The sequence below is a fragment of the Anguilla anguilla genome, chromosome 2 (assembly GCF_013347855.1).
Source record: "Anguilla anguilla isolate fAngAng1 chromosome 2, fAngAng1.pri, whole genome shotgun sequence".
In the NCBI taxonomy this organism is placed as follows: domain Eukaryota; kingdom Metazoa; phylum Chordata; class Actinopteri; order Anguilliformes; family Anguillidae; genus Anguilla; species Anguilla anguilla.
Genome location: NC_049202.1, coordinates 16,106,713 through 16,131,524, shown reverse-complemented (window position 1 = coordinate 16,131,524; position 24,812 = coordinate 16,106,713). Strand labels below are relative to the sequence as shown.

The window sequence follows — 24,812 nt, the reverse complement described above, 5'->3', positions numbered from 1 at the left end:
GAACTTGGACAAGGAATTGAAAGCCCTGACTCAAATTAATATGTAGTCATAAAGACCTACAGCTATGACCATTGTCTCCCGGCGCATAATAAGGAATGTAATTAAGTGCTTTTTTTTTGTGAACTTGTCAACGTGACTCAACCCAGTCCAAGCAATTATGCACAGGCTATTTTAGACTGATGTGTCTGCATTCTTTTCATATAGCATGTCTGCGCTTTTGTTTCTTGTGTTTCCATGCCTGCAGCTTTGCTTTTATGCTTTCGTACCCCAATGATTGTAATGATTAGGGCCTAGCCATGCTAGTTGCGAGGGCAAAGTTGCACGGCTGACTGAACTACTCGGGAGCCTTGTGGTACTGTATGTTGTGCTCTCAGCTATCAATCTCTGCATGTCTTTGGTTTGTAACTTAGACTTGAAGATGAAATTTGGAAAGTAATTAGAGGGTAGGGTCCACCCCTCCATCCCAACCCAGCCTGATCCTCCTAACCCTAAGGGCCAGAAAGTCCATCTTGCCACACAGACAAAATAATTCACATAAGCCTCAGTTAGGCTCAAAAGTGTTGGTACTAGTCGAGATGCATGCCGCAGTCTGATGAAGGACTTAGCCAAACATGTCAAATATGTCTGAAGTGCAACAAATGAGAAATCATTACGTTGTTTGTTGTTGTGTTAAATATGCACTCAAGTGTAAAAGGTGGATCCTTTGTACTGTAATTAAGAAAGACCATATTCAAGTTCTTGACAGGCAATCTACGTCGATAAATGGAATGCATTCGTGTTATCACGGTCATCATGCCTGCGTCTTTGTATCGTCTTAAGCGGCTCTTACAGGTGCATTTCTTCCCCTGCCCTGGTTTACGCTACTTGAATTACTGTGGTCAAAAGACACTCTAAGTGGCTCTCTGTCTCTTTTGATGCCTCTATAACAATAGATTACAGATAATGTTCTCTTGTCATCTTCCATCAAGTCACTTCAAACATCAAATGCCCCTTAAACCCTTTCCCTAAGTAATATCTGCTGTTTATCGACCGTCCTACCTTCTCTCCGTCTGGCCACAGGGTTCTGGCCTCATGGGCTGAGACAGGTTGAAAATTATAGCCCGGAACCAGTAATGGAACTTTTTTTTTTCTTTTATTTTTCCGCTCAATCAATTTAAGGAGAAACTACCGCGTCACATTTAAGCAGGAGGAGGTGAGTAGGAGTTCTGTCGACTTGGAAAACGAACTTGGGAAGAAAGCAGCTAAGATCTGCACTCAGAGCCAATTTCCTTCCTGATTCTGATCTATTCTTTCTCCTTTGTCTTTATTGGTTTGTCAGTACTGTGCAAATTCATCAACTCACAGTCAGACTTTATGATATCCTGTTTTTTGCCTCAATTTTAATAATTACATCCTGTGACTGGATATTGACTAAAATGTGCCTGCCATTATCAGATCACTTGTGAATTTATTCCCACTAATGTATTTTCTACTATTACTGCTCTACTGCTATTGATATTATATCATTGATTTGGTCTTAGGCTTCCTCAAACTCTAAAATGTGTAAAACAAGCTTTAAAAAAATAAATAAATAAATAAAAAATAAAATATTATAATGTTAAAATAATCTCTTCCTCACTACCCATCTCTTCAGACTATACATGGACTAACTGCCACCACTCTGCAAATCATTTCACTTAAATTCCCCTCTTTCATGGCACTCATGGTACATGTACCTCCATATACATATACTTTTATTGATTATTATACTTTAATTTGTCCTCTGCATTTGACCGATCCTAGTTACTTAGGAGCAGTGGGCAGCCACAGTGCAGCACCCAAGGACCAACTCCAGTTCTGAGGCCAGTGCCTTGGTCAAGGGCAAATGCAGGAGCGCACCTAACATGCGTGTCTTTGAGTGTGGGAGGAAACCGGAGGACCCGGAGTAAACCCACGCGAACACGGGGAGAACATGCAAACTCCATGCAGAGAGGATCCGGTCGGACCAGGATTCGAACCCGGAACCTCCTTCTTGCGAGGCAACAGTGCTAACCACTATGCCACCGTGCCCACCCTTGATATGCACTTTTGTATGTCACTTTTGATAAAAGCGTCTGCTAAATAAATGTAATGTAATGTAACTATTAAAGTTACAAAAGTTAGGCGTTCGCATGGGTCCATTGCACTGTACTCTTATTGTTACCCTCCAAGTGGCTGTTTTCATGGTCAGCTCAGACTCCTCCCCTGTTGCTACATATGAAGACCTATGCTATTTCATAATAACATTTAAGATATGTGAAGAACATCACCATGCAGGTGTATTATTCCCAGTCATTTTCTTTGTCTTTACCTTGCACCTCTGTTAGTAGGGGCCATCACCTTGTCTTTACCTCAAATTGTTTTGTTGTGCATACAGTATGTTCTAGACTGAACGGAAAACACATGCTGTCACTCTTGAACACCCAAATGAGCTGCCTGTAATTTGTGCTTGTTTAGCATACAGTGCTGTATTTGCATCAAGAGAGAACTCCCATCCCATCTCGCAGATTGTGCATTGGTGAAGTGCAGGCAGCCATCAGGTCCTTCACTCATGTGATCAAATGAATCTCAATATGAGAGCGGCGAGAGAGGAAAAGGCTGTTTTACATAAGTGCCTTGTCTTTTAAACACTCCTCATGATTCCCAACAACTTTGCACATGCCCAGTGCATTAACCACTCAGCACTGCCCCATTAAACGCTATAATCGTTGTGTGTGTATTTGCCCCATCGCATTTGGTGAGAAAAAACATCAATTTGCGATGCTTATGGGGGGGGGGGGGGGGGGGGGGGGGTGCGGGGGATAATAATGAAAAATACAATAAACACAATCTCAGGGAAACTGTGTGGATGGAGCACGTATGAACCAAGTAGACTACTCTTACGAGGATGACTCTTGTGAGGATTCTCTACAGTGTAAAACATGTAATGTATTGGAAACATTCTTAAGCCATACACAAATATTTGCACTTCCAGAAACCCTTTAATGGAACTGTTTGTATATCCTTTCTCTGAAGAAGATAGACAGATGTAGTTGTTACAGTATGTGATTCGCACACTTGAAATTCTATCGATCTGAGTGTACTTCCAAAAGGGATGTGTGAAGTAAATTTTTCCATGAAACCTGAACTTAAATGAGACCTTGATTAAATGCAGATTAAAATAGCATTTTAGCCTGGCAAAAAGTGAGGTGTAAAGTATCACAGGAAAGGAAATGTTTCAGTTTGTTTAATTAGCCTGAGATGCAGCCTAATCTGAATCTACTACAACCAATGTAGTCATCTAAATTAATAACTGGATATTTAATTGTATAATAATACTTGGATCACACATCATTGTCACACAAAAATACTTCAGAGAGCATGATCAGTTTTGACTAAATTAATGTCATGCATTTAATCTGAGCTACAACCACCAGAAGCTGATTTGGCCAAAATTAGATTTCTAAAAATGTACATTTGATACATGTTTTATGTTGAATATCAAATGTGGAATATCAGAAACCAAGTGAAAGCACATTTTTTGTCAATGATTCTTCTGCTTAACATCAATGAGATGTTGAAAATTATGAGAATAACATTTAGACATTACAGTTGGTGTTTGGCTAACCTTGACTAACCTTGTGAAAACATAAAGCACAAAGGGAATAATACAATATGTTTTGTATAATGTTGTCATGCTAAGTATTGCTGTGGTGAATGGTGTGGCAGGGTTTTAGAACAGTGCTTCTCAACCCTGGTCCTGGGGACCCACTGCCCTGCTGTTTTAGATGTTTCCCTGCTCCAACACACCTGATTCAAATGAATGGGTTGTCATCAAACTCAGAAGCAGAAGCCTGATAACAACCCATTCATTTGAATCAGGTGTGCTGGAGGAGGGAGACGTCTAAAACATGCAGGGCAGTGGGTCCCCAGGACCAGGGTTGAGAAACACTGTTTTAGAACAATGCACAGTCAGCACAGGACTATGGGTTAAATCAATGGGGAAATAGTTTTAATATATATTGTATAGTTTTAATATATATTGTATATTGAAGTCCAAACAAAATCCATCCATTTTAATGATATCATTTGTGTAATAACCTGACTGCAGGTGACTGTTCTGCTATATAAAAATAGCATGTCCTTTTCAAAAACAAAACCATCATAAACTTTAAGCTGAAATGTCATTAAAATAGAATGTGTGTGTGTGTATGTGTGTGTGTGTGTGCGTATATGTGAGTGAGGGAGAGAGAGAGAGAGAGAGAGAATATTGCCTTTTAACATGCAATATAATCAGAATTATTGAAAAGTAGCAACATTCAGAAGCCATAAGTTACATAATTAATAATACAGGTACAAATAACTAAATAAATAAATTGAAGGCAATACGGAAGAGCCCAGCTTACCCTTCTCTGACTGCCATTTTCTACTTACCTTCTCTGCTCATTTGTGTTCATTCCGTCTGTGTCTGGTTTATTTTTGTCCACCAACTGCTAGATTTGTGATATAATTTACTGTGCTGTGGCCCCCTGGATTTCAGACCCTTTTCTCTAAAAGGTCCAGCCATTTCTTATTATTATTGTCTTTGTCTTTCTGAAAATGATCTCTCTGGTTCTGAGGGAGTGCTTGTTTTATTTATTTCAGTAGCAGTCCTGAACAAAATTTTATATTGCATTGCCAGATGTGGTAGCTCTCCTGTAAAATTGGGTTAATCAGATTCAAATCCATCCACAGCACTCTTGTCACTCATGATTCTCCTTAAAAAGCATCTGCAGTGTATTTTAACAGTTGTGTTATTATTAAAGAAATTCAGCCTGTTAATATATCAATCTTGTATGGGCTGGGTATGAATATATGGTTCTAAGTAGAAGATAAAAGTGTTAAATTGTTCAGTCTACAAAGTGTCCATCATTATGAGTTGAACTGCTAATAAAGTAACATAATAGCAATAATCAATTGCTTTCTCTTAGCAAGCAACTGGACATCACTGATTAGATTTATCATTGGGAACATTTTTTGTATTGTACAAAGGCATATTTGACTTTATTTATTTACTACAATTCTCTTTTTAAATCTATGGATGGTATGTGCGTTGAAGTAAGGATCCCCCACACGGATAGTGGCAGTGCATACCACTGCATATCCTGCAAAATCTGGGAGAGCCTTAATGTGGTCAACCTTAATGTTATTTTTATTAGAATGTGCACAATAAATAGTGAATAATAACACATTTTACATGATGAACCTAATTGCTATAATATTCTAAACAATGCACACTTCCTAATATATCAGTCTGTATAAGAAATTTTGGATTTCCTTCCCAACAGAGTGGCAAAGTAGAACAAATGTTTTCCTTTTTGAAGGATAACTGGAGTAGTCCTCTCTCACCCTCTGCTAATTTCAAACATAATTAACCTTTCCAAACAGACTGCACTTATCTAAAAGGATTCAGACAGGCTATATGAACATGATTGCTGCTCAGTGTCATGTTGAACGAAATGAGCTTAGCTGTGTTGACATTTCTCTTTTTTTGAATAATGCGTTTGAAAAAAGAAATGCCTTCACGGACGTGTGGAGGTGGGTGATGAAGATGAAGTGGCCGCGCCTGTTAATGAAATCACCTCATCCAGCACGATTGACTTGACAGTTTGAAGCGTTAACTTGCGAATGATCATTACCAATTAATTACGGCCATTTATTAATTAGCTCTGACGACACTCCTGAAAAGTGGAATGTGCATCTGCGCTGAAGAGCCGTGCCCTTTTCAGTGTGCCGCTTCATTAACGGCAGATTCAAATTCATGAAGGGCTGCTGCCTGCTGCTTACGCTGGCAGCTCTTCTGAAATTAGTTCTATATTATTATTATTATTATTATTATTATTATTATTATTATTATTATTATTATTATTTGGTGCTGCATACACACACACATAGACGGGTGACAAATTAAAGGAAAAAACAGAATAAATGAGTGGAGAGACATAACGAATGCAGATGCTTCCATACAGGTGTACTGCATGATACAATTAAGCAATTGGCATCCAATCATGCACTGTGACAGGTATTAAAATGCTGAGCAGGCCCAGCTGACCATGATTTTGGATCAAGATGGAAAGAGGAAAAGAGTGTGGCTTTGAAAGAGTGTTCATTATTGGGCACGGTTGGCAGGAGCCTCATGCACAAAGACTGCTCGACTGGCTAGTGTTTCAATAGGAACAGTGACTAAAGTGACATGGGCATTCAGATCCATGGGAAAAGACATAGTAAATAGGGTCAGAAATTGTGGTCGAAAGCCTATGTTGGATGACCATGATGCTCGTGCATCAGTGCAATGCATAAGAAAAAACTGAAGAGCAACTCTTCAGGTGACTGAGAATGTCAATGCAGGATGTGATCAGACAGTGTCCACAAGAACGGTCTATTGACAACTACACAGAGAGGGATATTGTAGTAGGGTTGTAGTGCATACATCCATAATTACAAAGACTGATGCACAATAGACTTTAGTAGTGCAAAAATCACAGGCACTGGTCTACAGAGATGTGGAAAAAGTGATATGGTCAGATCAGTCAGCCTTCCCCATATTCTTGACAAGTGCATGTGTGATGTACACCAAGAGAATGGTACAGGCCTGAATGCTTACAGTGAGGGGGTCTGGTTGCTTTGATATGCTGTGGGGGGAATTTGCCTGGTGTGGTTTGGGTCCACTTGTCCCCTTAGAGGGAAGGGTCACTCCAAATCAGTACAAAGGGATGAGTATAAAAATCATGTGAATCATATGCTAAGGCCTTTGCAGTCACCACATCTCAACCCAATTGAACACCTATGGGAGATTGTCTTAGACAGTGCTCTCTACCACCATCATCAAAACACCAAATGAGAGAGTATCTTTTAAAAGAATGGGGTTCCATCGCTCCAGTAGAGGTCCGGAGACTTGTACAACCTGCAGTATGCCAAGGCGCATTGAAGCTGTTCTGATGGCTCAACACCTTACTGAAACATTGTGATATCAATTTTAGGCCATATCGCCCAGCACTAGTCTATCACTTAACTGATGGCGTCCCAGTATAATGTGCTTATGTCATAAAGGTGCTTTGCATAGGTCATTTGATAAATTAATGATTATTCAAGCCTATATATACTCTTTTAATCAATCATGTGATGATCATTCATATTTACTGTAATCACTGGCATTACACTTGACATTAACTGTGTAATGGACGATTACTGGAAAAAATCCAGCGTCATCTCGGTATGGTAGCTGTATGTTCAATGACTACTACATTAGTCACCATCGATATTTAAGGAATTATACCCAAAAATAAAATTAAGGTATCTTTCCACTGCTATCAATCATCCAGGTAATTTTGCTGAGATTTGACAAATTTTCTAGATGTCTGCTGCAGCTCATCTTAATACAACAGACCTCAACAGACCCATATTTTGTGGTGCTCAATGCACCAAAAATGTACATAAAAAAAACTCAACTGCAATGTTCCTTTGTAAAATGCCAGTTGCTCACGTATGTCCATAGAGCTTTGCGCATTGTTTCATCAAGAACTACTTCACCCAAAGTATGCCAGCTGTGTATTTATGTGCATACTCAACCAGAGCAGGTCATTGAGTGTTACAGTTTGTTGTCCTAAAACCTGGAATTGAGTTATTTTTGGAAGTGAGGCATTTTTTGTGCCATGGATTCACTCCACATATTTCCTAGATTTCCACAGATGTTTTCTGTCCGTAGAGTTTTCGATGTATGCAGAAAATAAGGTATGTAGTTAACATAAGCCTAAGTGAGTTTCTCGTTTTGTTCTACAATGTAAATTACACCCGTTAATAACACAATTATGAATTTTGAAATTATGTGCTTTAATAAAATAATTTCTGAGTATGTGGAAACATATGTTAATTTCATTTTTGGGTGAACTGCCCCTTTAAAATTGATATACCATTGGCACTAGTTTGTATGAGCTGTTTTCTGGTGGAGTCTGTTTAGTTGGCTTTGGCAGAGGTGCCAACATTTGAAAACAAAAACAATAGACAATGTCCCCATAAATCACCTTAGACAACAATATTTCAGACCAAAGTTACAAAAAAAAACTTAAATATCCTGGCCTTGAATTAATAAACATTCTTGTGAAAGTTTGTGTCTGTTCACTTGCCAAGAAACACACTTCTGTAATGTAACACTAACTGTAATGTAACTGTAAATAAACAGTTAGAGCCTAGGCCCTTGTCTCACACAGAATGTTTTACATGCTGTGTTTCACTTACTGTAGCAGCATCATTTTCATTCTCTTACCCAGGGTACTGTGCTCTTCCACCTGCAGGTGTCAGTTTCCGTGATGGACGGCTTGGCCCAGTGCTGCCAGCGCAGATCACCAGGGTGGCGTCACTGTCCGCGCCGGGGGTGACTTTTGTAGCTGGCGACTGGACAGAGCAGCCAGTGACAGGTGAGACTAATGGCTGAAACTCTTGTTTTTTTTTTCCCTCCTGCCTCAGAATCATGTTGAAATCACACACACATAATAATGTACTTTTTTTTTTAAATCAGGAGTTTGAAGGAAAATTGGTATACTACCCAGTTATTAGTCAATAACACTATTTGTAGACAAAAACAACTATACTGAAAACCAGGCAAACACAATAAGAAAGTAGAAATTCACATTGCTTAAGACATGCAAGATGAGAAGCTATTGTGTGCAGTGATGGCGGACGTTTCAGCCCAGAGGTGGTAAATATCGTCTTGTTGGCTTGCTGAAGTATGCAGCATGCTCACTGGCTCATGGCACTGCAAAAAATAAATATATTATTAAAAAGAGTGTGTTAAAACTGGCATACGGTGTCACCGTATAGGTCATTTTGATTAAGTGTGAATGGTGTGCGGTGAATTCAAGTTGAGTTACCCCAATTTCATTTTATAATGGCTATAAACATGCAGAACTCCATAAAAAAGTAATTAGTTAATCATGAGGTTTTAGTATTTGCCCAGCCAGACGGAATATTGCCAACAGCAATTTGTTGAATTATATTATATATTCTCCCTCCTGTTGTACAAAATTGGTGTCCTCCTTTGGAGCATGGGAACAGAAAATACAGGTGAGGTATTTTTGCAATGAGGTATTTTGGTGTACCCAGAAACCCAGAAGTGCAGGTGTCCTTTTAGTATTAAGTTTTCTGGGGCAGACTGTAACCTAGATATGATCTGGTATGATTATATCTTTTTGATTCCACAGAACTATGGATACAGGTTGTCTCAGTTTGAGTGCCTCTATTTTAATGAGCTATAACTATAGCAGTCCTAGCCTGAATGGAAAGAGGACAGTTTACAGAATGCTCTACTAGTTGCTCCACTGTCTTTTAAGAATAAAACTGGATTTTTAGTGCACACTCATAGAGCCATTTATTTTCAATTTCCTTTCAGTCTTTGATATTTCATCCAGTAAAATGAAGATGATGTACTGTACAAACTTCAGTGTCCCTCTACCAATATCTCAGTAGTTTCTGATTCAGTCCATTCTTTTACTAGGCAGGTTTCTTCCTCATTGCTTAAGCTCCACAACCACCCTGTTGAGATCAGTTAAATACTCTTGGGTTTCTCAGGGTCTTAAAATAGAACACAGCTTGGTCTCATCCTTTGTTTCTCAGGCAGTAGGAATCAGACTGATTTGATATGCAGGGCATGTACATTGTCTGCTCACCACCTTGGCACAGATCAAGTTCTCTTCGCGTCTAGTGATTCGTGGAGCAACTTTTGAACTCTTGTGCAAGCAAAATGCAAAACAGACACAAACAAAACCTGTTTCTTTGGTACATCAAGTTACCTTGCTGTTTTTCATCTGTCATATTATATGTCTTTGTCACTGTAAACAAGCAGTTGCAGGAAGATTTTTAACTTTTTAACTTTTACTGAGAATGAGATGATAATGAAAATGATTGTGCAAATTATTGTGGGAATGTGTGTTATCAGCTTCAACACAATTCAGGGTTATTAATGTACGTCACTACCTGAGCATTTCGGAAAAGATTTTTGGTTTATTTTTAGTTTTAGATTAGCTGAGCATATATTGGACCTTGGCAAATAAGGTAATGATGGGAAAAGTTGCTTAACAAGCATGTTTTAGCAGTTCTCTACCTGTTATTTGTAATTATAACCTGAAATACAGCAGATTTTTAATATTTTTTATTATTCATTTCTTTATTTAAAAAAAAAAATACATGTTCCAAATCCCTGTTCATATAAAACATGCACAGTTGGAGTTCTGAAATTGTAGAATTCTTTTGTGTTCAGAGAGATTGATTAGAAAAAATTGCCCTAGGTTCAATAGAAACTGAAGCACAGGATCGGTGCTAAATGCATTAAACTGTCTGTCGTCTGGCAGATAAAAGCTTAGATATGAAGAAAGCAGCATGTGCTGGGACCTTGGTGCTGCACGATGATCAGAAGCCTGAAGACAAAAATGAGGTTGGTATGATCTTACATATGCTTTTATTTACTGCTATGTAAAATGCATGTGTATGTTTGTGTGTATCTATCTATCTAAATGTTTGGAGGCTCATCATGCGTACATTATTAATGGGAAATCATTTTTGCATAATGCACATTTGTACACAACTAGCCTCACCCAAACTAAACAGAGAAAGCCACGTGCTGCTCCGCTAAATCTTTTTTTTTTTTTTTTAATTCCTTCATCCCACAGGAAAAAGGAACATAAGACCAGAAGTGTTGCTTCACAGCCCTTTCTTTTCAAATTTTTGTTTTTGTCTAATATTCAGGAAGTAACAATGACAGTACTCATTTTAAGAAATTAATAATCTTGGGTCATCATCTGAAACATACAGATTGTTGCATTCAGGGACACCTGACTACAACATAACAGTCTGCATTAAATAGAGCTTTCTGTTTAAGGGTAGTGTGACTAGTTTACAGCATTGCCTGAATGCAAAGTATCCTTCAGTAGCTACATGAAATAATTTCCATCCTTCCAGCTAAATGAAATGGCAAACTTCCAAACAACCCATCTGACACAGACTGGTGGTGCATAACGTTATCCAAACGTGATTGACGTAAATATCACATTGCTCTATAATTAATTAACTGTAAAGTATTTTTTTGTGCATTGGACTGGATTTTCGTCTATTTTATGCAATATTTATTATGTAAAATCTATTTTTGTGTAACGATGCCCAGACTGAAAGTACAGAGGAGAAAAGAACGTTCGACTTGAGGTCATGTATCGGGTGCTTTGTCTGCCTTCTGATGTGATGTGGCCCCCGTTCCAGTGATTATTTGAAACCCCCCCGTCCAAGAAGTTTAATTAGCAAGAAACTCCCAGGTATTTTAATTCATTAGGAGATAACAGCTGAGTGCCCTCTGTAGCTGTTTTCCCATCAGGTTTTCTGTAGAAATGACCAATCAGTAATCTGCATGGCTGGCCATGCATCGCTCGCATAATTGACTGTTCTTTAGGAGTTTGCCATGTGCTTTGCAGGGGCAAACTGTTTATTGCACAATTATCTCCTGTACTTTTTTCCTCATTACCCTTGGACGCCATGTAAAAAGTGAAATTAATTGGAATTTTGTATTCCTCCAATAGATCAGTAGATAAAATAAAACCATAAACATGCTAAAAATAAAGCAGATATCAATAGAAATTAACTCGTAGTACTGTTATTCATCACCTAGTTTTATTTGTACTGAAGTCATCTAACAAAAATTAATTTCCCAGCTGTGTTTCACTTTTTAATTTCTGTCCCCTTTATACAATTTTAGGCATCACCTTCTCACAGAAGCTTGTAATCTTTTCTTTTTAATTAAATTTTCAGCACACTTCAGTAGTTTATATGGAAAGCATGAGCACTAAAATTTATCTCATAGCTCAGTACAACCAAGGCATAGCACACGGCATGTTTACATTATTATTTACTTGATGGTTGCAACTATTTTTAGGCCGACAAACTTGCAGATGCAGTTACAGCCACAGGTGACATGAATAAATAAAAATGCCATCCATATGCAATTCATATGACATGACTCTTGAGAGCACTCTGTTATTGTGCTTTATCCCGTGACGAATATTTAATTCACTCTAGTTTTTTTTGCACTCTCGTCAGTGAGCCAGCATTAGCACGCACCGTTAACTGAAACGGAAGCATGACTTCTTAGTCTGACCCTTGTTTGTTTTCCAGAGCTGTTATTCTTGTTCTTCTGCGTATGGTGGTGATTGGTTCACGTGTGCTGTGACATTATGTTCTGCTCAGGCACTAAGCGTCGACTCATAATGTTCACATTCCATGGATGATGCTCACTGTGGTGTTCACTTGTCTGCATTGTGCCTTCCCCTGCATGCTTGAAGATTGAACCACTCAAGATCTCCATTGAAGAAGACAATGCCCCTAAAGACAAGCGACCTGTGGCCTCCACGCCTGTCCCTGGATCACCCTGGTAAAAGTCTATTACGTTGCCGTCCCATACAGGTTGTCCAGATGATCAGGTCTGGTTCCGCTGCCAGAAAATGAATGACTGTGAAATACACACACACAGCAAAACCCATCTTGAAGTAACAAGCATTTTATTGCTCAGAATCAAACCGCTCTGCTAGGAGAATCTATTTTTTTTTTTTATGAGCTTCCCATACTTGCTAGCAGGGTAGCGTAATCTGTTTTTTTTTTATTTATTTTTTTACCTTGGACTTCCTTTGTTCTGCCGCACAAATTACAGCCATTACTTCTTGGCTATTTTTCAAATCTAGGAGACTTTTTGAAAGACAGACACTAAGCAAAACCTTGTATAGCCAACTTTCTCGCTCTCCATCTGTGACCATGTTCTATAGGTCACAGTAACTTGCAGTTACCCTTTTGATACTTGATAGTGCCCACAATTTTGTGCAAGACATTAGGAAAGAAGAGAGCTGGAAGAGTTGTACATTCATTTCAATTTGAAAAACTTTTCCATTGACTCCCCATCTTGTTGTGCATACAAAATTATCTGAAACACTTTTTTTCCCTCAGAAACATATGGTATCCAACACCAAGGCAGTCTGGAAATGATTTATTTGGAGTAACTAATTCTAAATGGAATGTCAAAATTGATTTGGCATGGAGAGAAGTCACAGTGAACAATTAGTGACTTTCGTGTGGCAGGTGTGGAAGCTGCTTTGTGATAGATTGGGTAAAAATAATACTTCAGAGGAAAACCTAAAATAAATTAGCCTTTCTGAAAAGCCACAGATTGTTGTTCTTATCCTGCTGTTTCAGGGTCATTTTGAAGCTGTTTGCAAGTCACCACGACATGACACAATCTGTGTCATTGAATTGCAAAATGTACTAATTGCAAATTGTTTGATTACATTTTAAATTGTGGTATATATTACAATTTTTTAAATTACATTGGCTTGTTCCCAGTGAAGTGATAAATGAGTCATTCAAATTGAAAAGCTAGCATTACCCAAAATAAAAGCGTAATGTCTTGTTATAATTAATGCCTGACTTTCATTCTTGCCTCATGTTCAGAGGAACAAAACAGATGGTTGGTTGTTCCATGCCATCCTCCTAATAAAAAATATTGTATTTTTGCTCTTTTGGGTAGTGTAAGTCTTAGTGATGCAGCCATTTGACCACACTGTCATTTAAATGTTAGCTAGTTGCAAACTTTTGTTGATGCAGCAACCTCACCATTCAGGGAACAATCTCTCTGCAGTGATGCCTGGAAAAATAATATGAATCTTGATAAAACAATGCCAAAGGATGGCAATGTATTGGTATTTATCCGGATTCTTTCATTCAGTAGTGCACTTGCAGCCTGAATACACAAGAGTGACCCCTTTGGTCAGCAAAGAACTTAAAGTCTGTCTGCACCAGCCGTGCAAATAATGCACTCTTCTGGCACAATGACTGCACAGCTTAACTGGTTGAATGCAGAGTAAAAATACTCTAGAGGATGCATGTGATTGTCCGTGCCCTACTGAATTGACAGAGGCAGTTTGCAAAGATGGAACAGGCTTACAAATACAATTGAGCGTTTCAAAATATTTAAAGGTAGATTAGAAGCCAAAACAGAAATAAATGTGACTGTATACTTTAAACTGTTATGTCCTTGACAGGCTTACTCCATCTGCTTAGTTTCAGGTTTCAGGTGTGCCCATGTGGGTGTGGCCAATCAGCTATGATTGCTGATCAGAAGCACTCTAGCTATATCTCTACCTCCACCAGGAGGACACTAAAAGTGATTCTCAGCTTTTATTTAAGGGTACTTTTAATCCATTTTGGCTTACCAAAATCAAACTTTATAATATCATTAAGTAGAAAGAGAGCACTCAGCTGAGTAATTGCAAAGGGCCTGGTAGGCTAAAGAAGACCTCTACATTTTACAACAGAAAAAATCTCTCCATAATGAAGAAAAAACCCCAAACACCTGTCCAACAGATCAGGAACACTCTTCAGGAGGGAGTCATGGATGTGAAGACTTTACAATATAGGTCTAATTAGCTGCCAGCAGAGTTCTGGAAAAAGATCTTGTGGACAGATGATACTAAGCTTCACTTGTATCAGAGTGATGGCAAGAGCAAAGTGTAGAGGCCAAAAGTAACTTCCCGGGTACTCCTAACTGTTTGGATAGTGCTTCATCATACAGCAAGACAATTACCCGAAGTTTTTAAAAAAAAAATAATAAAAAAAGAAATTTTTAAAAAGTTATTCAACTGATCTGAATTCAATTGAAAATGCGGTTCATATGCTGAAGAGAAAACTTAAGCAAACTAGCCCCCAGAACAAGTATGAACTGAAGATGGCAAGCAGAGGATCTATAAAGAAGATACTCAGCACCTGGTGATGTCTATGGGTCACTTCAAGCAATCATTGCATACGAAGGATAAGTGACAAAGTACTTAGGTTTACCAAAGGTAAACATGACTACTTTCATTTACATATTATTAATGTCCCCAACATTATGAAACCCTGAAATGGGGGGTGGGGGGGGGGTATAAAAAGTGGTGTCATTTCTACATGGTGAAACCAATATGTATAAAAAATACCCTTACATGAAAGCTGAGAATGTGCACAAACTACATAGTTTCATTTAAAAAAAATGTCTATAAATGTATATAGCCCTCTGTATAGTTTACTGTCTTGACATGTTGTAATTATTAATCTATCAAATATCAAATGACACTTTAAAACTGGTCACAGTGACACATATAGTCTATTATTGCCATAAGCATTATTTGCATTTACAATGAGCTTGGTTTATGATTTGAGTCACAGGTAACCTATATCTGATTTCATGTTCACATCCGATGATGTATACAACTCATTGCACATTTATGCCTACCAGCTTGTTCCTTGCTTCTTAGCACTGTGTAGCATCTCACAGATAAGCCAACTTTGTTCCTACAAAACCTTTATGTAATTTAACCGTTTATTTGGCGAATTCTCCTTTTTAATCTTTTGCCTTGGTACAGATGCCACACAGAAACCTTGCCTTCCTGTCACCCAGAAACCTGAGCAAATGAGTCTGACATTTTCTATTAGCTCGGTTACAAAACCCATGAAGGCACAGAGGGTGTGCTTCCGAGAGGCAGCCATTTCCAGGGTGCTTTGTTTTCCATTATGGCTGGCATTGAATCAATAAGTTTAGACAAGAAAAAGAAAAGCTTTTTTTCCAGAGGATAAAACCAAATTATTAGCATTCAAAAGGAGATCAATACCGTATTGAGGAAAGAAGATGAGATATGTGTCAACAAAGACACAATGATAAACCCGAGACATGAAAGCAATGTGTCCCACTGACACTTTTGCCAGACTTAAAATGCAATTATACCCTCAGTTATATAAGAATATTGCAGGGACACAAGTATGCTCTTTTATAGATGCCTGGCTTTTTTATATTGTGTTGGTAGTGAAAGCAGTGGGGTACTGTGGTGGAACACAGCAAACAGAGGTTACAGCCCAGCAAACATGGCCACATCTGGGTTTTCATCTGAGCATGAGCTCCGAATAGGCTATGATGGGTTGTCATTGGGCCTCAGTTTGGGCTACCCAGGACAGGATGTCTGGACTTAAAGTAGGTTAGTTCAAACAGATCTACCATTTGAGCTATCCTAAGAGGACAAGGACCCCCTTTTGCAACCGACCATCAGCAGGCCACATGGCCAGCCACACATGGGGCTCAGGTGGAGCCTGCTGGGATCATCCAAATGGGTCCCAGGTGCCAGCCTGTTATTAGCCAATGTGGGGCTGATGTGGGTGTGATGGCTGGGAGATCTGAGTCTTGAGTACGGTGCTGCTGCTCTACCCTTGAACAACATGCTCCTCGGCTGAAATGACTTCAATAAAATGTCCATCTGGAAGGTATTCAAGCTGTGAAATATTCCCAGGCAATGAAAGTATGACATTAGTCACTGAATGGGACATGCAAAATGCACTTTACATATCAGAAGAATTCATTGGGCATGACAACATATACCCTTGTGGTTTATACTAATTCATAAAACACTGGTGTGTGTGTGCGTGTGTGTGCGTGTGCGTGCGTACGTGCACACGTGTTTTGTGTGTGTTGACATATTCTGTTGACAGATAATTTAACCTAAATATCTTTGATGCTTTACATTTTTAAGTTAATTTACCCTGTGTTGACAGGTGTGTGGTGTGGACAGGGGATGACCGGGTGTTCTTCTTCAATCCCACGATGCAGCTGTCGGTTTGGGAAAAACCTGTAGATTTAAAAGGCCGGGGGGATCTGAACAGGATTCTCGAAGATCCTCCACACAAACGCAAAAAGGACTCATTATCCAGTATGTGACCTGCACTCTTATTCTCAGGCCTGCTGTTTACCATGTAGTGCAGCCACTGCCTCTCCAGTGGAATGTTTAAATTTGTTCGTAATTGAAGAGTCTGTGCACAGTGCTGATTTATGCAGTTATCTATGAAGACACACACACATACATGCACACACACACACACCAGTTAATTATGTCCATCGTCAATTGATTGTTCATAGAATGTTTACTTAAAATTGTGATTATTTGATGACCTGCATGCATTAAAAGGATAGCAAGGCTACTGCTCTAAATGAAACACCATTTAAGCTACTTAATATGTGTCTGGACAGATGAGATCATAAAGCCTTATCATGAGTGACCAACTGTGTAAATACCAAATTACTCTTGATCTTGTTGGCAAGTTCTCTGCTTTGATAGATTTCCCCAAAGATTCTTTGCCGAATGTGCCCTTTATTAACAATCCCTGTCTGAAAAAATATACAGGTGACCTAAACCATTTCAACACCACTGTTCAGACAACATTGTTTTTTTTTTTCTTGATAGCATAGTCTATTTTGAAGCTTCATGATTTAATAGTTTAATATTGCTGATGTCTGGCTTGATAAGTGACAGCAGGATAGCAATAAAAAATAATATACACACAATAGCAAGTTAAGAGGGAGAGAGAGAGAGAGAACAAAAGAGAGCGAGAGAGAGAGAGAGAGAACAAAAGAGAGAGAGAGAGAGAGAGAGAGAGAGAGAACAAAAGAGAGAGAGAGAGAGTCATTTTGTAATATCAAGAGGTCTTTTGTATTGAATTTATTGGATAAAATAGGTATATTAGTTTTGATAAATGTTCTAAAAATAAATCAGTAGGCATTATTGGAAAGCGCAATTATTTAGAGCTGCATGCATCAACAATACTATTTGTAACCTGGAAAAAAGGCCTTATTTGCTAATTATTATTATTTATGTATTTATTTTTGCAATGAAAAGGCACAATAAAAAAAAATAAACCCACTATTCAATTGAGCAGAAAAGTGCCTTGAGCTCCACAAAATCATTGATGTTTAAGCTAAATAAACTAGGTTTCATTGTTGAAGGGACCAAGTGAAATTTATACGTATGTGTGCACCAGGAATACACAGGGAACTGAAAATGAATACAAAATCAGTGATATATAATGCAATAACACTTTTATCATTAGTGCCTATTGAAGCATGGTTGAAGCAGATATCATTCTTCACCATTTTGCAAAAGCTATGGCCGTTTATTTTAGTAATATGTTTTTTGTATTTTGTATTTATTTATTTTTTGTATACCTACTGTGTTCTGGTGAGGTAATCACCCAAAATAATAAAAAAGAAAAGAATAAAAATAAACCAAAGATTTTAAAAAATGGAAAGTAAAAGACTCTAAAGTAGTATTGCACATCATAAGTTCATTTAAGTGTTGTAACCTACTTGACAATGCATTAGTCACAAAAATGCACCATCAAATTCTGCACTGCAGAAAGCTCATGGCAGTCTGTTGCCACATAAAAATTCTGCTGAGCAAAGATGAGTGATAGAACAGTAATGATATTAGCATGTTTCATTCTTTCAGCTGAAGAAGGGTCCAACTCCTCCTCTGGCAATGATGAGGATGGCGAAGAGCACACTGCAAAAACTAAAAGGAACAAGTACGTGCACACCTTTTAATGGTCTTCTGTGCCTGGATAATCTGTTTGCTGTTGAACAGAGCTTTGTACACTACATGTCCAAAAGTATGTGCCATTCAACATCACATCCAAAATTATGGACATTGGTATGGAGTTGGTCCACCCTTTGCTGATATAACAACCTCTACTCTTCTGGGAAGGTATTATACTAGATGTTGGAGCATTGCTGCAGGGATTTGCTTCCATTCAGCCAGAGGAGCGTCAGTCAGTGAGGGCACTGATTGGGCGATTAGGCCTGACTCGCAGATGGCTTTTCAATTAATCCCAGAGGTGTTGGGTGGTAATGAGGTCAGGGCATGTCACGTTCTTCCACACCATTCTTGACAAAACCATATCTATATGGACCTCACTGTGTGCCTGGGGGTATTGTCATGCTGAAACAGGAAAGGGCCTGCCCCAAACTGTTGAGGAAGCACAGAATTGTCTAGAGCGTCATTGTATGCTGTAGTATTAAGATATGCCTTCGCTGGAACTACAGTAAAGGGCTTAGCCCAAACCACGAAAAACAGCCCCAGACCAAGGGTTGTCCAGGTACCTTTGGTCAGATAGTGTACTTTTGTGTATTATAGAAGGTTTAATCAAATCAGGGAATACATGCAGTCAAACTGCTGTGATAATTTGTCCTTAGCTTTGAGTCACGGACCATTGAAGCGTCCGCAAATGAATCAGTCCATAAAGGTGCTCTCCAGAGCTGCAGGCTAGGCACAGTAGCTACAGGTCTGAGTATTAACCTCCGCTATGTCATTAGCTGACCAGACCAAGAGTCCACGGAGCAGCAGAACACAATTGGCTTTGTTCCCCCGGAAGGAGGGATGGTCTATTACCAGTGTTCGTGGGGTTATTGCGGCATTAGTTCCTCACATTAAATTTTCTAGAAGGTACCGGTTGCTGTCAGTGAGTGAACACCTTTCTCTCCTTGACCCAGCAGTACTGTGTGGCCTTGTGTTTGACCCACACTTCAGATGCAGTGCTCCTTGAGTTACTGGATGGCAGACTGGTGACTAAGGAAGCACATTAAATTGGCTGTTGTAAATTGGGCAGAACTCAATCTGGGAATAAATTGCGTTTAGGAAAAAAAAAAATGCTGTGAGAATAATTCCCACTTACACGGTGACTCAAAGCAATGGACGTAGCAGTTAGATTGAATGGTCTCCCAAGGGAGCTTGTGACTTGTACGGATAAAACACAGCTTTAGATCTTTTCCAACCATTTCACAATTTCTTTTGCCAAGAGAGAAGGGGGAATTCAGACTACAAGAATTTGGCAACATTGTAGTTATTTTCTCAAACGGAATTCACTTTTAGCTCATATGTTATTGAGGCTCGGTGCAATAGAGAAAAATATATGTGGGAGTGTGTGCGGGTGGCACTCGAAGGAAAGACATCTTGATTGCCTTTTTGGCTGCGAGTTAGAGCAAATCAGATTATTTATTTTTTCCTTTTTTAAATGCTTTTCTCATAGCCCGTGTCTTCAATAATGTTCTCCTTTGTGGTAAGGTTGTTATACAGCCCTCTCTCTGTGTTTTTGTTTCAAAACATAAAACGAGGCATTAAAATGCATGGTATGGGTTCTGTCTAAAATTGTTGCACATAAAATAGAACAGTGCTTACAGAGTACATTGTGATTTTAGGCACTGTATGAATCACAGCGGGTTCTGCAATGGTGCCACAAACCTCTTCACACCGGTACGGTGGAGCGATTTAGATTTCAGTGGAAGGTTAACACAAAAATGCACAATGTACTCCATGCAATGGGTTTCATAGTAGAATGCTCAGTATAAATTCCTACAGTGTTTGCCAGCTGTAATGACAGAGGACAACATTACACTGGCTTTGCACTCTAGCATATAGGGTTTGAAAGGAAACAATGACTGTCATCTTCAATTTGTGTGTATTTATATGCATACTGGGTGAACCATGTATAAATTGCATGCCTTTTGAAACGTATTTCCTCTGTGGAGGACCAAACGTGAATGGACAATTGACTGCGCGGCTCTTTCTTGCCCAGTTCTTGCATCATTAGTTTATGCACAAGAAAGCTAACAAAATGTCTAGAGTTGATTCTAGGTGTGGAATTTGCATTTAGAGTCTGCTGCGGTTGTCTCCGAACCTGAAGTGTCAATGCCAGTAAAGCAGGCAGTTGTGGACTGGAAAAAATCAGCAAAAATTATTCAAAGCCAAAACAGTGGATGTGTCAAAATCAACTACTCGGTACATTGTTAAAAATCAAGAACACACTGTTAAGCTCAGCAATAGCAACAACATGGTAAACCAAAGAATACCACTGTAGTGGAAGACCGTACAATAGTTTTAATTGTTAAGATTTTTTTAGCTGTCAATCAGATCAAGAACATTCTCCAGGATAGATAACATAGATGTGTAAAAGGCTGAAATAAAGAGAAGACTGCACCTGCTGAAACTCAGGGGGCTCACTGCAAGGTACAAACCACTAGTGAGCCTCACGAACAGAACGGCCAGGTTAGAGTTTGCAAAACAACTCTGGAAATCTTGTGGACAACCTGTACCAAATGCATGGAAAGAGAATAGTGTGCAGAAATAAAAGTATACTCACAATCCACTCACAAGGACACCCCCCCACCCCCATATTTGAATCATGGTGGAGGTATGGTTATGGCTTAACCATGTATGGCTGCGACTGGAACTAGCTCCCTTGTCTGTATTGATGATGTGACTGTTGACAGAAGCAACAAGATTAATTCTGATGTGGACAGAAACATTGCATCTGCTGATATCCAAGCAAATGACTCAGAACTCAATAGAGGGTGCTTCACCTTGCAGCAGCAACAATGCAACAATGACCCTGAACATACTGTTAAAGCAATTAAAGAGTTTTTCAGGGCTCTACATAGCTGACTAAATAAAGCATAATGGCATAAGTATATAAGTATACTATTTATGTATTTATTTATTTATTTATATACTTACTTATGTATTTAGTTATTATGGCTGGGAAAGGACAGAGGGTAACTAAAAGAGATTGAAGTGCAGAAAGTGCTATGTCCAGGGATTGAACCCCTCGTCATGTAAGGCTATTCATATATTGTTTGAGAGTCAGCTACCTTATGGACTCTATCACACATCTCATCAGGCATAACCTATTGTAAACTTTTTTTTTTGTTGATGTTGTGTATTAACCCAGTCAGGACTGTACATTTGGAGAAAAGTATTAATTGATTGATTGAATGAATTGGATAATCGTAAAGACTATCAAGGATAACACAAGAAAGCTGAATCCATAGTTCAACAATAATATCAGTATCCTACATCATTAACAATCTCAATATGCTCATTGCCATAATTCAGTGGAACCAACCACAACATCACTATATAATATAAATCAACAGAATACAACTCAGTAAGAAACTAAAAGACTATACAGAAATTCAGCAGTAGCATAAAATAAATCAGCAATTGCTTTCAGTGAAACATACCTCTACTGAGCCATTAATAAAAAAAAAAGAACTTGAACTAACACAGTTATTTTAAGTTCTTTGGAGGTTTATTCCACAGAAAAGCAGCAGAGTAGACAAAGGTCTCCTTGCCCGTACAGGACTTACATCTGAAAGGGACAATATCAGTTGTGCTCCCTTTTGTGTTATGAGCATGGTCATCTCTGACAAGCACAAAATAGAGAAATACATGGGAACAGCACCATAGATGATCTTGTGCACAAGACACATTTTTGTCTGGCTTACTCTTTTCTGAACCCTTAGCCAATTTTCCTTCTCAAACTGAGAGGAATCTGAGTGAGAGCAGGCAGAAAGTTTTAAAACAATTCTGACCAACTTATTTTTGGAAGTTTGAAGTCTATCTTTTAAGGACCTTGGGGCACTGGTAAACCATGAACAACATGCATAATCAAAGTAACTGATGCATAGAGCTCAAGTCAGTGTTTTTACGGTCTCTGTGTCCAAAAACCTAGAAGCCTACACAAGAAGCGAATCCTGTTGTTAATTTTGATGCACACTTTCTGTGCCATACTTTCTTCAGACCGATTCTTATCAACAATACAAGAAAGGTAGTATGGGGAAAATGCCTCTACCAATTACAGAATAATGAGGATGAATAATTAAAATGTATCAGTCTTAACAATCCTCACACGTAGGCACCAAGGACCAAGGAATGGAGGGGATATAAATATATATATATGGTGATTAAATGGTGCAAAATTATGATCAGTCTCATAATTAATCAGTCTCATGAAATTAATTATTAAATCATGATTACAAATTTCAATATTAAATATTGAAATAATAAACAATGATGTTACAACATACGTATGGTCTTTGAGTTAGTAGGCTAATAACAATCAATCCAATGACTAGGTTTAATAAAACAGAATTAATTGAAAACATCTAAACTAAACTAAAATCCTAAAAGGCTAAATAAGGGAGCATATGGAAAGGGGACTAGAGTGTTGCGTGTGTGTGTCTAGTCACGTGTGTTCACCAGCGCCTATGGTGCAGGACAGGACAAAAGCTCCTTTGTTGGATTATGAATTATGAATCAGCTTTCCGTGTGTGGTGCTAAATATGGCCTGGAATGGCATGTACAAAGGGCTTCTGAAGTTAGCTATGTCTAACTAATCTCAGTGCACCTTGGCATTCTGAATATGCAAGGCCACATATTGAATGAGTATATATTAGTGCAGGAGAAATTGCATACACAGATCTCCGTTGTAAGCTAATGTTAGTAATAGAGTATATATGTTCGCTACATGGGCTAGGCGGCTGTAGCTAACAAACAAGCAATGTGATATACTGTTAACAACATTACATACAGTCGATAACACAATTCTTTGAAAACAAAGAACAAACTACTAGTTAATGCCTGGATGTTTGTCAGTCATCCTGGTTTTTCTTTCTGATTATTCCATCCTTTCATTGTTGCTGGAGCTGGGAGCTGTGCTGGTACGCTGTTACAGGACAATACCATACGGAAGCTGTATGCCTTTACTTGTTGCTGTGTTGCAGCAACATGTAAAGTTAGTAACTAAACTGATTCCATGTGGGTGCAGTTCCTTTAGCTTACTTGCAGTATAACAAACATGTTTACTTGGAGTTATAAACCACTGGCTATGGCTATAACCCGAGATAGAAGCAGTGTGGCTCTATGTGTGTTCCTTTATAGGCTGCCCTTTGCTTTCTTTAGGCCTGTGCCCTTAGAGACAGTGCCTTGCACACATCTCTCCTGTTGGTAAAGAAAATAAAAGAAGAGAGTGAAACAGAGATGGGCATCCTCTTTCATGGACATGATGATGTCATTTCTCATATGGCTCTTTTTTCTTCCATTTTCAATTTTTTCGCGAAACAAGGACACAGTAAATACAATTTACCCGATGGGAACCATGTAATACACATACACGCATGCCTCCAGACCCCATCTGTGAACATATACCATCAAATCAGTTCCCTTAGGAGAATGGCGGGGGTGGCCGCCTCTCAGATCCACCTATAATACAGCAATGGGGCTATATTTGGAGTATTCTGTACACTTTCTAATAAAAACATAAAAATTAAAAAATAGCAAAAGACATGAAGAATAATTCAAGTATAGCCCAAGTATGGATCAAAGGGGTAGGCACAGGCCCTTGCAGCCAGTTTCCTCATGCAGAAGGTCCTGCAAAAGTAATTGTGATAACACGCATGGCTTCTGAAATGGTGAACTCATGCCTGAAAAAATCTGGCGTGCATTGTTGTGTGCTTTTTCATATTCCATGTGCATCCCTGACATTTTACAAAGCCATTCTTAGTAAAATATCCATTTCAATGACATTGTAGTGGAAGACAGAGTCTTTTATAATGAGAAAGCAGAATGGTGAAGAGATTAGAGTTCTGTATTCTGTGCTCTTCTTTATGAATTAATCTTCATTATTGGTCAGATGAAATATACCAATGGTTATTTAATTAACCATACAATTTACTAGTTTGCTTAATATTGGATTCTGAGTGGCTGAAAAGTACAGAAGTATATTATCGGAAAATCCATTTTCAGAAAGTAATGGAATTGAATTATATCACTTGTAAATAAAGATCAATTTCAGTACCCAGACAATAAAATAAAATTATATGCAACATATGCATATAAAAAAAGACTAAAATTACTCTTAAAAAACTGCACATTCTACTAGTGAGGATTCTTATTCATTGCTAGTCATTACTACATTGTCCCAAAGCTCTATTTATTTATTTATTTATTTATTTAGTTATTTATTGCACAGTTGAGACCAACTAGAGGAATATTTAGGTCTTCTAACATATATTAGTTTATATTCATAATTTATGTAGAAATAAATTGCCACAAATTCAATTATGTTGG

The 24,812-nt window shown here is 38.4% G+C and overlaps 1 protein-coding gene across 1 annotated transcript in view; it reads left to right on the top strand.

The window, feature by feature from the left end:
• Positions 1 to 24,812, top strand: part of LOC118219547 (transcription elongation regulator 1-like protein) — an 82,639-nt gene that overhangs the window by 47,508 nt on the left and 10,319 nt on the right. Inside the window, exons 6-10 of the mRNA XM_035402776.1 lie at positions 8,328 to 8,450; positions 10,380 to 10,462; positions 12,354 to 12,442; positions 16,633 to 16,787; positions 18,360 to 18,435. Of these exons, the coding sequence (XP_035258667.1) occupies positions 8,328 to 8,450; positions 10,380 to 10,462; positions 12,354 to 12,442; positions 16,633 to 16,787; positions 18,360 to 18,435 (526 nt within the window). The remainder of the gene's footprint in view (positions 1 to 8,327; positions 8,451 to 10,379; positions 10,463 to 12,353; positions 12,443 to 16,632; positions 16,788 to 18,359; positions 18,436 to 24,812) is intronic.